This window comes from Nycticebus coucang, chromosome X, assembly GCF_027406575.1.
Source record: "Nycticebus coucang isolate mNycCou1 chromosome X, mNycCou1.pri, whole genome shotgun sequence".
In the NCBI taxonomy this organism is placed as follows: domain Eukaryota; kingdom Metazoa; phylum Chordata; class Mammalia; order Primates; family Lorisidae; genus Nycticebus; species Nycticebus coucang.
This window is the reverse complement of record NC_069804.1, coordinates 131,009,155-131,023,799: the sequence shown is the minus strand read 5'-3', so window position 1 is coordinate 131,023,799 and position 14,645 is coordinate 131,009,155. Positions and strand designations below refer to the sequence as shown.

The window sequence follows — 14,645 nt, the reverse complement described above, 5'->3', positions numbered from 1 at the left end:
GTCCTTCACCCGGAGGTGGGCTGAATACCCTTATATTGTGCACATTAGGTGAGAATTCACCAATCATGATTTTTTCTCATTGATTTGCTTGAGTTCTTTGTAGATTCTGGTTATTAATCTGTTGTCAGATGCACAGCATGCAAATATCTTTTCCCATTCTGTAAGATCATCTTTTTTGTTGATTGTATCATTAGCTATGCAGAAGCTCTTTAGCTTGATCAGGTTCCATTTATTTTTGTTGTTGCTGTGATTGACAGTGGGGTCTTCTTCATAAAACCTTTCCCTAGGCTCATAAGGTTAAGAGTTTTTCCTACACTTTATTCTAAGGTTTTTAGAGTATTGTGTCTTAGATTTAAATCTTTTATCCATTATGAGTTAATTTTTGTAAGTGATGAGAGGTACAGGTCTTTTTTACATGTGGCTAAGCAGTTTTTCCCAGCACCATTTATTGAATAGAGATTCTTTTCCCCAGTGTATGCTTTAATTTTAGTCAAAGATCAGATGGCATTATGAGGCTGGTTTCATCTCTAGATTCTCTGTTCTGTTCCATAGATCTGAGTCTTTATTTTTATGCCAGTACCATACTATTTTGATCAATAGCCTGAAGTCTGGTAAGGTACTGCCTCCAGATTTGTTTTTATTTTGTAGAGTTGGTGTTGGCTATTTTTTTTTTCTGATTCTATACAAATCATAGAACCATTTTTTTCAAGATCAGCAAAGTATGATGTTGGCAACTTAATGGGAACTATTCCGAATCTGTAGACAGCTTTGGATAATATAGACATTTTAACAATGTTGATTCTTCTGAGCCTGTAATGTGATATGTTCTTCTATCAATTCATCTTCTGTGATTTCTTTTCTCAGTGTTTTGTTGTTTTCTCTATAGAGAAAACTGTAGATCCTTTATGTTCTTTGTTAAATATATTCCAAAGTCGGGTGGCGCCTGTGGCTCAGTGAGTAGGGCGCCGGCCCCATATGCCGAGGATGGTGGGTTCAAACCCAGCCCCGGCCAAATTGCAACAACAAGACAATAGCCGGGCGTTGTGGCGGGCACCTGTAGTCCCAGCTGCTCGGGAGGCTGAGGCAGAGAATCACATAAGCCCAAGAGCTGGAGGTTGCTGTGAGCCGTGTGATGCCATGGCACTCTGGCACTCTACCGAGGGCAGTAAAGTGAGACTCTGTCTCTACAAAAAAAAAAAAAGGGAAGGGGATTGGTGGGATTACACCAGCGGTGCATCTTACAAGGGTATATGTGAAACTTGGTAAAAGGTCTGTGAAGCTAATGAATGATGCCCCATGATCATATCAATGTACACAGCTATGATTTAATAAAAAAAAAAAAATATATATATATATATGTATATTCCAAAGTATTTCATTTTCTTTGGTGCTACTGTGAGGATTATTGTGTCTTTGATTTGATTCTCGGCTTGACTGTTGTTGGTGTATATGAAGACCACTGATTTACATTAATTTTTATATCCTGAGACACTGCCGTATATCTTTATCAATTCCAAGAGTCTTTTTTGGTTGAGTCTTTGGGGTTTTCTAGGTATAAGGTCATAATCTCATCTGCAAAGAGCAATAGTTTGATTTCCTCTGTCCCCATTTGGATCCTCTAACTGGAATCACTTTCAGTTTTTCTCTGATCAATATGATGTTGGCTGTAAGTTTGTCATAGATGGCTTCTATCAATTTTAGGAATGTCCCACCTGTGCCAGATAAATTGAAAATTTAATAAGAGCTGTTGCTGATGTGGCTCATGGTAGGGATAGATTTTCTATTGAAATCAGAATAATTATAGCTGTTATGTATTGAGTACTAGCTGTATGCTAGGCATTGTGCCTGTTGCCTTGCTTGCTTTATACCATTCAATACTCTTCCAAAATCTTGTGAGACACAGGTACTATTTTTAATCCCCATTTTACAGATGAAAATTTCTCCAATCTCTCACCCAAGGTCACACACAGTCCTGGTGAGTGACTGAGCCAGCATGTGGACTCAAGTCTGTCTTGACGCTAAAGCTGGTATTCTTAGCTACTTAGTGATGCTGCTTACTCTGCTTCCATTCTCTTAATAGGGTTGAATTTGCTGTTGGGACCAGAAAACAAGGTATTTATGAGCTTGGGTGTGTACCCTACCAAATATGCATTTGCAACTCTCCTTATGCCTCAGTGGTGGCCAACCCCATTCTTTCTTTAGTTATAATTCAAACAGGTTACAATCTGGTCTTTCAAATTTGGGGTTTTAAAGGCTAACAAGGTAGTAGGCACTCTTATATCTCTTTATTTAAATTGAGAGAAATGTCTTTGTAATCTCCTTATACTGACAAAAATGGTACATACTCAGAAGGAAGTAAACTGAGAAATATAATGGGAAGACTGAGCATGGGCCTTGAACTGTGGAGTATTGGGAAGGTTTCCTCCAGAAAATGATGTGTAATTGTGTATTTTAAGAGTAAATAAGAGTTAGCCAAGAGGGAAAGCTAGAAAGCCATTCTGGAATAGTGAATAGACTTAGTAATGGCACAACTTACTGATGTTGGAGATTTAAATTTTAAAAAGAAAATTATGAGAATATTAAGAAAGCAATAAGTGGCTCTATAATCCCAGGGTTGTAAAAGATTTTCAAAGCATGCTATGCAGACCGAAGCCATAAATGAAATGACAAATACATCTGATTACACAGTGTAGAAAAGCTTCCATATATCAAAAAACTGCCATAAGTGGAGCTGTGACAATAACAACCAGGGGAAAATATTTGCAATAAACAGTCTGTATTAAAAGTCATTAATACATAAATAGCCCTTTATAACTCAATAAAAAAGAATACACCAGTTAAAAAATAGTGTAGTGCACAGATAGTCACATACCAAAAGAAGAAATACAGCTGGCCAATAAATCTGTTAGAAAATAGTGTAATATTTTTGGTAATCCGAGACATCCAAATGAAAATGATCAATTGTGGGTATTTGTTTTGCCTTTTAAACAAATGATAATTACCAAATGATAATTACCTGTTGGCCAGGTTACAGCAGCGAACACATTCCCATATGTTGCTATAAGGAGTATCAATTCAAATACCTTTCTAGAGGGCAATTTAGTATTGTGGATCAAAAGCCTTCTAACTTGGACTTTTTGCATTTAATTAAAAAGTATTAATCCAGTCCTTTCTTATTTAACTTTGATATTTTATTTTATTATTCTTTTTCACTAACATGACCAGATCTACACAGCCCAATAAAAAAAATTTTTATTGTTTGCATTTAAAAAAAAAGGTTACTTAATCCTTTGAAAAACGTCCATGAATATGGACTAAGGCAATAGTAAAGGAACTGAAAATATTAATGTAACTTACATGTGCAATAGGAGGATATTGGTTGAGTAAATTGTTGCATATTTATGTAATTGAATACATTGATGCTATGGAGCACATTGCAAGTACAAGTTGGATCTATCATGTGTAGAACACAAATGTCCTAATGCTATAATTGGGTAAATGAGGTGAAAGCTATATTGATTAGTATGATGTAAGCATTCCAATTTGTACAAATAATCAACACACTGAAATTGGCATAAATGTATTTATGATCTATGTACAAAAGACTTAATAAAAAAATAAATACAAATTAGAAAAAAATAAAAAGACAATGAGGTGGTAGAAGCATATTGATTGACCTGAAGTATGATCAGGAGACAGTTTGGCATAATGCATGAAGCTGCCATGCTGGAGAGAGAGGCCAGTATGGAGGTAAGAAGGCCTTGTCTGTCATGCTAAGGAACTTAAGCTTTTTCTGTAGGTAACAGCAAGCTCAGGAAGGATTTAAAATGGTAGATCAGAGGGGCATTTTAGATAGACCCCTCTATTGGAAGAGTTCCTGAAGTGGGAGACTAGTGAAGAGGTTATTGCCATGGTTCTAAGGTGACGAAGGCCCTAGAGTATGAGCATTAGTGGAAAGAGTCACAGGACAGACTTTGGGCAGCCTAGTGAGTTAATCTTCCCTGTAGTGGGAAATAGTCATGTGCACTTGGCCTCAGGAATCTCCAGATAGGTCTGTGCCATCATAGGAGGTGAAGCAAAGAGAACTGGGACATGAAGGGCTGCACTTGGGGAGCCCTCAAGTAGGTTATACTCGAAACCTATAGCCCTCTGCTTCCCTCCTTTATGATGGTCTGTGGTAACTGGCGACCCCTCCTTCCCAGTTACAGTTCTTATAGGACTCACACTTCTTTCTGTGAACAAAAGCTGTTTTCCTTAGGTGCTGTGAAACTTTGGTTTGTTGAATCTAAGGTTGAGGTGGTGCAAAAGTGAATGGGAGGCTGAGCCATTATGTCAGTGAACGTGGAACTGATATAATTGTCAGGATAGGAATGGGAAGCAGAACAAGTGATGGCTGAGAGGTTGGATAGGAAAGGTGGGAACCTGGAGCCAGAGCAGTTCAGAGGTAGAATATTAACTGGAACAACCGCTGGTGCCTACATTGGGTGCCTACATTGGGTTTTTGGATAGGAGAACCTTATAGTGGAATAAAGATTTTTCCTGGGGAAGTTGAGAGTGTGGTTTCGAGTATAACCTGTGAATTTTCCTAGGGGAGGGAAAAAAAACACAGTCAAGAAGACTTCAATTTTAGGGCCATGCATGGTGGCTCATGCCTGTAATCCTAGCACTCTGGGAGGCCCAGGTGGATGGATTGCCTGAGCTCAGGAGTTCTAGACCAGCCTGAGCCAGAGCAAGACCCTGTCTCTAAAAATAGCTGGGCATTGTGGCAGGCACCTGTAGTCCCAGCTACTTGGGAGACTGAGGCAAGAGAATCACTTGAGCCTAGGAGTTGGAAGTTGCTGTAAGCTATGATGCCTAAGCACTCTACTGAGGGCGACAAACTGAGACTCTGTCTCAAAAAAAAAAAAAGGATCTCAATTTTATAAGAATTCAAGGATTGCAAGTGCCCACTAGACCTAAGGATAAGGCAATTTAGACCTAAAACAAATCTGTCTTTGGGGAATGCTGGAGTCACTCTGAAACTCATCAGTGTAAACACAATTTGCTGCCCTGTTAGATTTGTGTTTCGAGGTACTTCATTGTAGAGAGTAGATCTTATGAGCTCACTGATGCCAGGTGGTCAAGAGGCAGGGCTAGAATCTAAGGAAAAGAAGTCCCCACAAGGCCTGAGTTGTGTCAAGTGTGCAGTGGAAAGCGCACTGAATTGGCAGTTAGGGGACTTGGGTTCTTGTCAGAAAGCTTGTCAGAACCATTACCCCATAGTTTCTTCATCTTAAAAATGGGATTTGGGCTGAATGTGGTGGCTCACGCCTCTAATCCTAGCACTCTGGGAGGCTGAGGCAGGTGGATTGCCTAAGCTCATGAGTTTGAGACCAGCCTTAGCCAGAGCGAGACCCTGTTTCTAAAAATAGCCAGACATTGTGGCAGGCGCCTATAGTCAAGCTACTTGGAAGGCTGAGGCAAGAGAATTGCTTAAGCCCGAGAGTTTGAGGTTGCTGTGAATTGTGATGCCACAATATTCTACAGAGGGTGACAAAGTGAGACTGTCTTCAAAAAAAAAAATGGGGTTTAATAACATGGCCCTGCCTGCCTTGGAGGAGATGGGAAAGTGGAAGCGCTCTGTAGCGCCCTGTCTGCATGCTACCTGTCCATGCTCTTTGCTTCAGGTGCTGAGCTTGGCAGATGCTCTTTGGTACTGAGCTGGGCAGATTTCAGCATGAATGCAAAGTGCCAGCTTGGTGCTGGGATATGCTCAGATACATTCTTATCTTCCCACTGTCCTTGTTTGCACTTCACAGTGTCCTCTCTTCCCACTATTTGCAGCCAACGGGATGGTTTAGCTTTCTGTCTGCTAGTCTGAAACACATGCTACCAAAATTTGGAAATGGTTAGAAGCCAACCCATGACAAAAGCAGGGATGGTTTCAGGTCAAGGCTGGGGGCCTCTTGGGCCTTGGAATTAAAATGTTGTTTTCACATGGCTCTGTTGGCTCATGGTGATTATGGATGTGACTCCAGCATGATAAAGAGAAGATTCAGTGTTGTAAATCTTTGCAGTTGCTAAAGGAGGCCATGAGTTGACTAGAAAAGGAATGTGATGAGCTTGGGGTCCTTTTTCAAATCTGCTGATCTGATATGTGTACATGTATCTGATTTAAAGATTACTTGAAAAAGACATCCTCTATCCAGGTGATGGGAATAGACAGACAAGATGAGAAGGGCCTAAGTGCTGATTAGAATGACTTGGCCACATGAAAGTGACTGTTGGAAAATTCAAGGAGAGTCAAGACTAGATTAGCTGTCTCAGAAGAAGTTACATCCATGACAACTGGAGGATCACAGGACAAACAGTTAGGTTGGGACTGGAGGCTTGTTTCCTTTAGTAGGTTCCTGGGCTTCTGGCATAAGGAAATGGTGGATAAGAACTAGTAAAATGTAGTTATAAAGGAAATTTGCCTCTAAGAATCTGCTCATCTTCTCTTGGCTGTGGATTTAGAAAAAAGTAAGAGTCAACCGTGGCACCCGGGGTCACATTTTTATTTCACTATTTAGCATGTTGGAAGTGTCTTAGGTATTCTGGAAGCTCAGGAAGGTCCTGGCATGACACTTTGGTGACTCCAGAAGTACTGAGGCCCCTGTCTCCTCTCTGTGTACTGTAGCTTCTAAGTGTAGTCTTTGATTGGCCTGGTGCTGGGTAACTATATGCAGCCTCCAACTTGGTCCCTGGCCTAAGGTGAGTAACTATACTGCTGGATCAGGGATAAAGAATAACAGCTTTGTTTATTTTTTTTTTCTTGGACTGCTCCTGAGGGGTAGGCTGGGGAGTGGGGAGAAATTGATGTTTGGATAATTGAAATTCCAAGTCTACAATCCTTATCCCAAACCAGCAGGGCCATATATATTTCAGAAACCAGAAATGTTTTTGATTTTAAAAAGACAGTACAGCACGTGTAGAATATTTTACATTTATTCCCAGTGGGGTTTGGAGCAGTACCCCACAATCAAATACATTACTACTTTTATGGAAAACATGACTATTCACCTTAAGTGGAATCAATGAAGTCTATAAATAGCCTTACCTCAGTTCATGTCATGTTTTGCTGTCTCTGTAGCTTTGAAAAAAGACAAACTTTCAGTTCTTAGAGCTTTTTAGAATCAAGGATTGCCAATAAAGGATTGTGGACCTGTAATTATCTTTGCCTTTGTACTGTTAATCAACTTGGTCACTGGAGAAAAGGCATGGTATCCATGCCTGTTTCCTCAGAGAGGCTATTTGGTGAGGTATCATGCAGGCGATGAACTCCTGACCGTGTTCTTTTAAAGACCCTTCTCTTTCCATGCTTTCTCTTCGTCTTGGCAGGGATTCAAGCAGGTATCTTTCCTTATGGTGGTTTTTCTTATGACACTCTTTTCTTCCCAATGTGGACTCTGAGAGAACTGGAGAATATCCAAATGCTAAATAACATCTACATGGCAAAGCCAACAAGCTCACAATGCAGAAAATACATATTAATAAGAGCTCTCAACAAGATAGAGACACATGCCAATGATTTCTAAACCATACCATTAAATCACAGTAGGTAAAGGGACTCTAGAAGCATGATTTTCATTCTTTTGTCAATCCTTAGTCTTGTATTCTGTAGTAGTTCAGTCTAAGATAGAGAATTCAGCATATCTGGCTATCAGAAGTAGTTGAATCTCCTGAGGCATTTGTTAAACATGCAGATTCCTGGGGTCCCATACTTGTGGAATCAGAATTCTCTTTTTTTTTGAGACAGAGTCTCACTATGTTGCCCTCGGTAGGGTGCCGTGGTGTCATAGCAACCTCAAACTCTTGGGCTTAAATGATTCTCTTGCCTCAGCCTCCCAAGTGGCTGGGACTACAGGTACCCGCCACAAGGCCTGGCTATTTTTGGGGTACAGTTGTCATTGTTGTTTAGCCGGCCTGGGCTGGGTTCGAACCTACCAGCCTCAGTGCATGTGGCTGGTGCCCTACTCACTGAGCTATGGGTGCTGAGCCCGGAATCAGAATTCATTTTTTAAATTAAATCATAGCTGTGTACATTAATGCATTTATGGGGTAAAATGTGCTGGTTTTATATACAATCTGAAATACTTACATCAAACTAGTTAACATAGCCTTCACTGCACTTTCTTAATTAGTAGATTTGACATGTACCCAATTGGTCATAATTCTTAATGGAGAACCCACGAATGAATATTTAAAGAAGCTCTTCTGGGGAACTATTTTTTTTTTTTGTCTCTTTTGATTGAGAACCATTGTATGGGTGAAGGTCAAAGTGCCACAGCTATAGTGTTTCAAGGGTTGTAACCCAGACCTAGGTCATACCAAGTATTGGAAAACTGATGCGTTTCTTAGAAGGACAAAGGTCTTCTTTTGGTTTGACCTGGGAGGAGACTGGAAAGGTAAAAATAGCTGGATATGTCTTGGACAAAAGAATTGAATGAAAGGGAGGTTTAGAACCTGGGGGTGGCAGTTCAATAGGGTTGCCAGATAAAATACAGGATGCCCAGTTAAATTGAAATTCTTGATAAACAATGGGTATGTTTTATAAGTATTGTTCCATGCAATATTTAGGGCATACTTATAGTAAAACATTATTCATTGTTTACCTCAAATTGACATTTAACAGGGCATCCCATATTTTTGTTTCCTAAATTTGGCAATGCTGAGTATTGATAAACTCATCCTCTCTCATGGAAGGCAAACCAGATGGTGTGTGTGTATGTATGTGTGTGTGTGTGTGTGTGTGTGTGTGTGTGTGTGTTCCATGCTCAGAATCTATTTTTACCTGCCTCAGGTTAAAAGCTTCTGAGACTCACTACTTGTGTAATATTGAAATTGAAGCATTCAAAATTCAAGCCTTGTCACTCCCTTTCCTTGACTCTTTCTCTCTTACATGCATGAACACACATACATTCATGCATCTACAAACACAAACATGTACTTTGGAAAACCACCTGCTTACCTTTAAAAAAATTTTGTATTCCATTTTTTCTGTTAGAGTTTTGGCTAGTTTTTGTTTGTTATTGCTAAGGTAACGTTGTCTCATTTCTTCCAGCATTTCACTTGCTAACTATTCTTAATTCTTTAATTGCAGATCTTTCTCTTGGCCTGCCCTCCATGTCGTGGAGCCATCGTCATCTTCAAGTAAGAGAAAATTGTTTTTGGCTTTATTGCCCTTGCTATTCACCTGTTGGAAGCCTCTGAACTTCCCCAATGGATGACAAAAGTCTATGAGGGCCCACTGCAAAGGGGAAATATTATATGTGGAGATGTCATTTTGTCAAGCCCTGACAAATCCTTTTTAGCAAATCCTTGTGGTGTAGGGGTTATCTACAAGGCATGTTCCTTTAGCCCTGCTAAAGTTTCTCTTGAGAGCATGCTGGCACCAGTCGTCTCTTCTCTCAAGAATTTTGGCTTTGTGATACTGCTCCTCCACTGAGGATAGGGTTGTTCACATTGAAGGGCATTGTTCTTGTGTTTTCATGTTTTTTTTTTTTTCTTAAAGTGCAAATTAAAATGAGGAGAGAAAAATATCACTTATTACAAGTCCCACTTTCATAAAAATAGCAGGCATCCATTAAAGTATATTGCAGGCAAATCGTGTTTCTTTAAAGGCAAGTTTACTTTAATGAAATTATGAAGAGTCCCGGAACCCTCATTTTAATGGTGAGTTGTGACCATCTCACTTATCAAACCTTTTATTAGAGTTGCTAATGAGAAGCTAAATCGACTGAATTAATTTCATCTCTTTTCCTCTTCCTCGACCCCCATTTTGGCGCTGTTCCTTAGCTGTGAAATGGCCGCAAGCCAGAGGGAGGGAACAAGAAGCAAAGAGCCTAGCAGATTCTTGGATAATTGAGAGTGGTATAAATGGCTTTCTGATTTACTTAAGTCATTAAAGTATTAGGTAGGGGGAAAGGACCCTATTTGCTGTTTCAAATAGCTCCTTGAAATAGCCACTTAGTCTCCTGCCTTAGGTGAGTAACTTTCTGCTAGATGATGGGTAATGGATCTTGATTTCATATATTTCTTAGTTGGACAGCTTCTAAGGAAAAGGGGTATTTAACCCTGTTTTCCTCCTTTGATTTTCCAAAATGAGCTCAATTATTCATTGTAATGTTTTTATAGGAACATTTATTGGTTTTATTTCATTTTTAAATGAAATAAAATCCACAATTCTCATTACAGAAAATACAGAGAAACATAAAGAAGAAAATAAACATCACCCTTAATGCCACCACCAAGAACTAACGTTGGTTATTGCTTTTCTTTTTTTCATAAGTAGATCATATTATATATTGAGATGTTCATTGTATCTTTTCTAAATTTAATTTAATTTATTGCTTATACATTTATATACATGTATAAATATGATTAATAGGCTTTTTATACTTTTTTTTATTTGGTTCCTAGCCCTCTACCTTTCCACACCATTCTTGCATCTTGCCTATTATTAAAACAGTGTGTATCTATACATATTTTCTCCATGCACATAGATACTCTCTTTCTCTCTCTGTCCCCCACCCTCCCTCCCTCCCTCTCTCTCTTAGGCATGCACACATGGGGATTTTGGAATGTTTTGTTGCTCATTGCTTTACAAAAATAGGATCTTATATATACTTCTTGGTTTTTCACTCAACACTATCTTATAATTCTATCAAAAGTCTATTGGAATAGCTCTTATTCTTTTACTAGCCTGCAAAATAGTTCATGGATTCACAACAGTTTGTTTAGCATTCCTCTATTAATAAACATTTTCTTTTCAGATTTCTGCCACTATAATCAGTGCTGAACTAAACATCACTTATATACTGTTGCTTTCGATTTAGATGGGTGGATAGATAGATATAGGTATATAGATAATATGAATATTTATATAAAATATATTTATGTTAAGAGATGTTGCCTTATTGATTTACAATATAAGCTATTGTGTATTCATGTCATCTGCCCATTTTCCTGTGAGCTATTTATATCTGTCTTAATTTGAAATACATCTTTATATATCTTAGATATCAGCCCTTTGTCTATCATCTGTTACACATATCTTTCCCAAATCCATAGTATTGACTTTATCCATAGTATGTGTTTTCATATATTTCTTAACATTTTTTTTTTTGTATCCAGATATGACTCTTTTCTTCTACATCTTCTGGATTTCAAATCTCAGTTAAGATTAGTTTCTTAGCCGGGCGTGGTGCCTCATGCCTATAATCTCAGCACTCTGGGGGAGCGAGGTGGGTGGATTGCCTGAGCTCAGGAGTTTAATACCAGCCTGAGCAAGAATAATACTCCTTCTCTTAAAAAAACAGTAGGGTGTGTAGTCCCAGATACTCGGGAAGCTGAGGCAAGAGGATTACTTGACCCCAAGAGTTTGAGGTTGCTGTCAGCTATGATGCCAGGGCACTCTACCTAGGATGACAAAGTGAGACTGTGTCTAGAAAAAAAGAAAGATTGGTTTTTTAGAGGTTGGGTGCGTGGTTCACACACCTATAATTCTAATATTCTGGGATGGTGAGGCAGGATAATGACTTGGGCTCAGGAGTTTGAGACCAGCCTAAGCAAGAGCTAGACCCTGTCTCTACTGAAAAGAATAGAAAAATTGGATCAGCGCCTGTGGCTCAAGCGGCTAAGGCACCAGCCACATACATCTGAACTGGTGGGTTCGAATCCAGCCCGGGCCCGCCAAACAACGATGATGGCTGTAACCAAAAAATAGCTGGGCATTGTGGTGGGCACCTGTAGTCCCAGCTACTTGGGAGGCGGAGGCAGGAGACTTGCTTGAACCCAGGAGTTGGAGGTAGCTGTGATGCCACGATACTTTACCCAGGGCAACAACTCGAGGCTCTGTCTCAAAAAAAAAAAAAAAAAAAAGAAAGAAAAATTAGCTGGGTGTTATAGCAGGTGCAGGTTGTCCCTGCTACTCAAGAGGTGGAGGCAAGAGGATAGCTTAAGCCCAGGAGTTTGAGGTCACTGTGAGCTAGGCTGACACTATAGCACTCTAGCCTGGGGAAACAGTGAGAGTCTGTCTTTTTATTTTTGTTGTTTTTGTTGTTGTTGTTGAGACAGAGTCTCACTATGTCAGTCACCCTGGGTAGAGTGTCTTGGCATTATAGCTCACAGCAACCTCAAGGTCTTGGGTTCAAGCAGTCCTCTTGCCTCAGCCTCCGAGGTACCTGGGACTACAGGTGCCCACCATAACACCCAGCTAAGTTTTCTATTTTTAGTAGAGACAGGGTGGTCTCTACTAACGCTCTTGCTCAGGCTGATCTTGAATCCCTGAGCTCAAACAATCCACCCACCTCGACCTCCCAGTACGCTGGGATTATAGGCATGAGCCACCGTGCCCGGCCAAAAAGATTGGTTTCTTAGAGATGGGTAACCAGTTGTACTAGAATAATAGTAATCCTTACTTTTCCCTGTGAACTGAACTACATTTTTTTGTTTTGGCTATTAAATGTTTTACATACTAGGATCTTCTTATAGACTATTTGGTTTCATCTATTTGTCTATTCATGTGCCCAAATCATACTGATTACATTACCTTAAAAAAATATTTTTCTTGACTATTCTTTGACACTTTTTCCTACTCAGAACTTTTTTTTTTTTTGAGACAGAGTCTCACTATGTCACCCTTGGTCGAATGCTGTTGCATCACAGCTCAAAGCAACCTCCAACTCTTGGGCTTAAGCGATTCTCTTGCCTCAGCCTCTCAAGTAGCTGGGAATACAGGTGCCCACCACAACACCTGGCTACTTTTTTGTTGTATTTGTTTAGGTGGCCCAGGCTGGGTTTGAACCTGCCACCTTTGGTGTATGTGGCTGGCACCGGAACCACTGTGTTACAGGCACTGAGTCACCTCCTCAGAAATTTTATTGCTTTTACTTGCCCTCCTCTCCCAAACCCTATTGGGCATGAAATTAAAATCACATTAAGTTTATATTTCAGTTTTAAATTATATAGCTCCTTTTACCTAAGAAGAGGTATTTATTTCTACATGTTCATATTTTGTTTCATGTCTTTTGATTATATTTATTTTTTTATTCCTATCCACCCTGTACTTTTCTTTTTTTTTTTTTTTTTCATAGCCTTCACGGCATTTTCTTTTTTCTTTTTCTTTTTTTATTGTTAAATCTTAGTTATGTACATTAGTGCAATCAAGGGGCACAATGTGTTGGTTTCATATACAATCTGAAATATTCTCATCAAACTGTTCAACGTAGCCTTCATGGCATTTTCTTAGTTATTATATGTAGACATTTGTATTCTGCCTTTAGTAAGTTTCGCCTGTACCCATTCTAAGATGCACCGTAGGTGTGGCCCCACCCATTACCCTCCCTCCACCCTAACCTCCCCCCTCCCTTCCCCTTCCTTGGCCCTTTCCTCATAGTCTTGTGCTATAGTTGGGTTATAGCCTTCATGTGAAAGCTATAATTTAGCTTCATAGTAGGGCTGAATACATTGGATAATTTTTCTTCCATTCCTGAGATACTTTGCTAAGAAGAGTATGTTCCAGCTCCATCCATGTAAACATGAAAGAGGTAAAGTCTCCATCTTTCTTTAAGGCTGCATAATATTCCATGGTATACATGTACCACAATTTGCTAGTCCATTCGTGGGTGGATGGGCACTTGGGCTTCTTCCATGACTTAGCAATTATGAATTGGGCTGCAATAAACATTCTGGTACAGATGTCTTTGTTATATTGTGATTTTTGGTCTTTTGGGTATAAACCTAGTAAAGGAATTATAGGATCAAATGGCAGGTCAATTTTTAGGTCTCTAAGTATTCTCCAAACATCTTTCCAGAAGGAACGTATTAGTGTGCATTCCCACCGGCAGTGTAGAAGTGTGCCTTTTTCTCCACATCCACGCCAATATCGCTGGTTTTGGGATTTTGTTATGTGGGCTACTCTTACTAGGGTTAAGTGATATCTCAAAGTAGTTTTGATTTGCTTTTCTCTGATGATTAAGGATGATGAGCTTTTTTTTCATGTGTTTCTAGATGGTGAGTTTGTCTTCTTTAGAGAAGTTTCTCTTCAAGTCCTTTGCCCACCCTGAGATGGGATCACACGTTCTTTTCTTGCTAATATGTTTGAGTTCTCTGTGGATTCTGGTTACTAAACCATTTTGGAGGTATAACCTGCAAATATTTTCTCCCATTCTGAGGGGTGTCTGCTTGCTTTACTTACTATGTTCTTGTCTGTGCAGAAGCTTTTTAGTTTGATCAGGTCCCAGTAGTATACTTTTGATACTGCTTCAATTGCCTGGGGAGTCCTCCTCATAAAATATTCACCCAGGCCGATTCCTTCAAGAGTTTTCCCTGCACCTTCTTCAAGTATTTTTATACTTTCATGTTTTTTTTTTTTTTTTTGTAGAGACAGAGTCTCACTTTATGGCCCTCGGTAGAGTGCCGTGGCCTCACACAGCTCACAGCAACCTCCAACTCCTGGGCTTAAGCGATTCTCTTGCCTCAGCCTCCTGAGTATCTGGGACTACAGGCGCCCGCCACAACGCCTGGCTATTTTTTGGTTTGCAGTTTGGCTGGGGCCAGGTTTGAACCCGCCACCCTCGGTATATGGGGCCAGCGCCTTACGGACGGAGCCACAGGCGCCGCCC

General features: G+C 39.8%; 1 protein-coding gene across 6 annotated transcripts in view; it reads left to right on the top strand.

Moving 5' to 3' along the window:
* Window positions 1-14,645, top strand: part of TMEM164 (transmembrane protein 164) — a 216,820-nt gene that overhangs the window by 69,912 nt on the left and 132,263 nt on the right. For all 6 annotated transcript variants that reach the window (XM_053580526.1, XM_053580523.1, XM_053580524.1 and 3 more), the window contains one exon: window positions 9,122-9,171. Coding sequence is in view for 4 of the 6 variants with exons in the window: in XM_053580523.1 (XP_053436498.1) it covers window positions 9,122-9,171 (50 nt within the window). In the remaining 2 variants the exon portion in view is untranslated. The remainder of the gene's footprint in view (window positions 1-9,121; window positions 9,172-14,645) is intronic.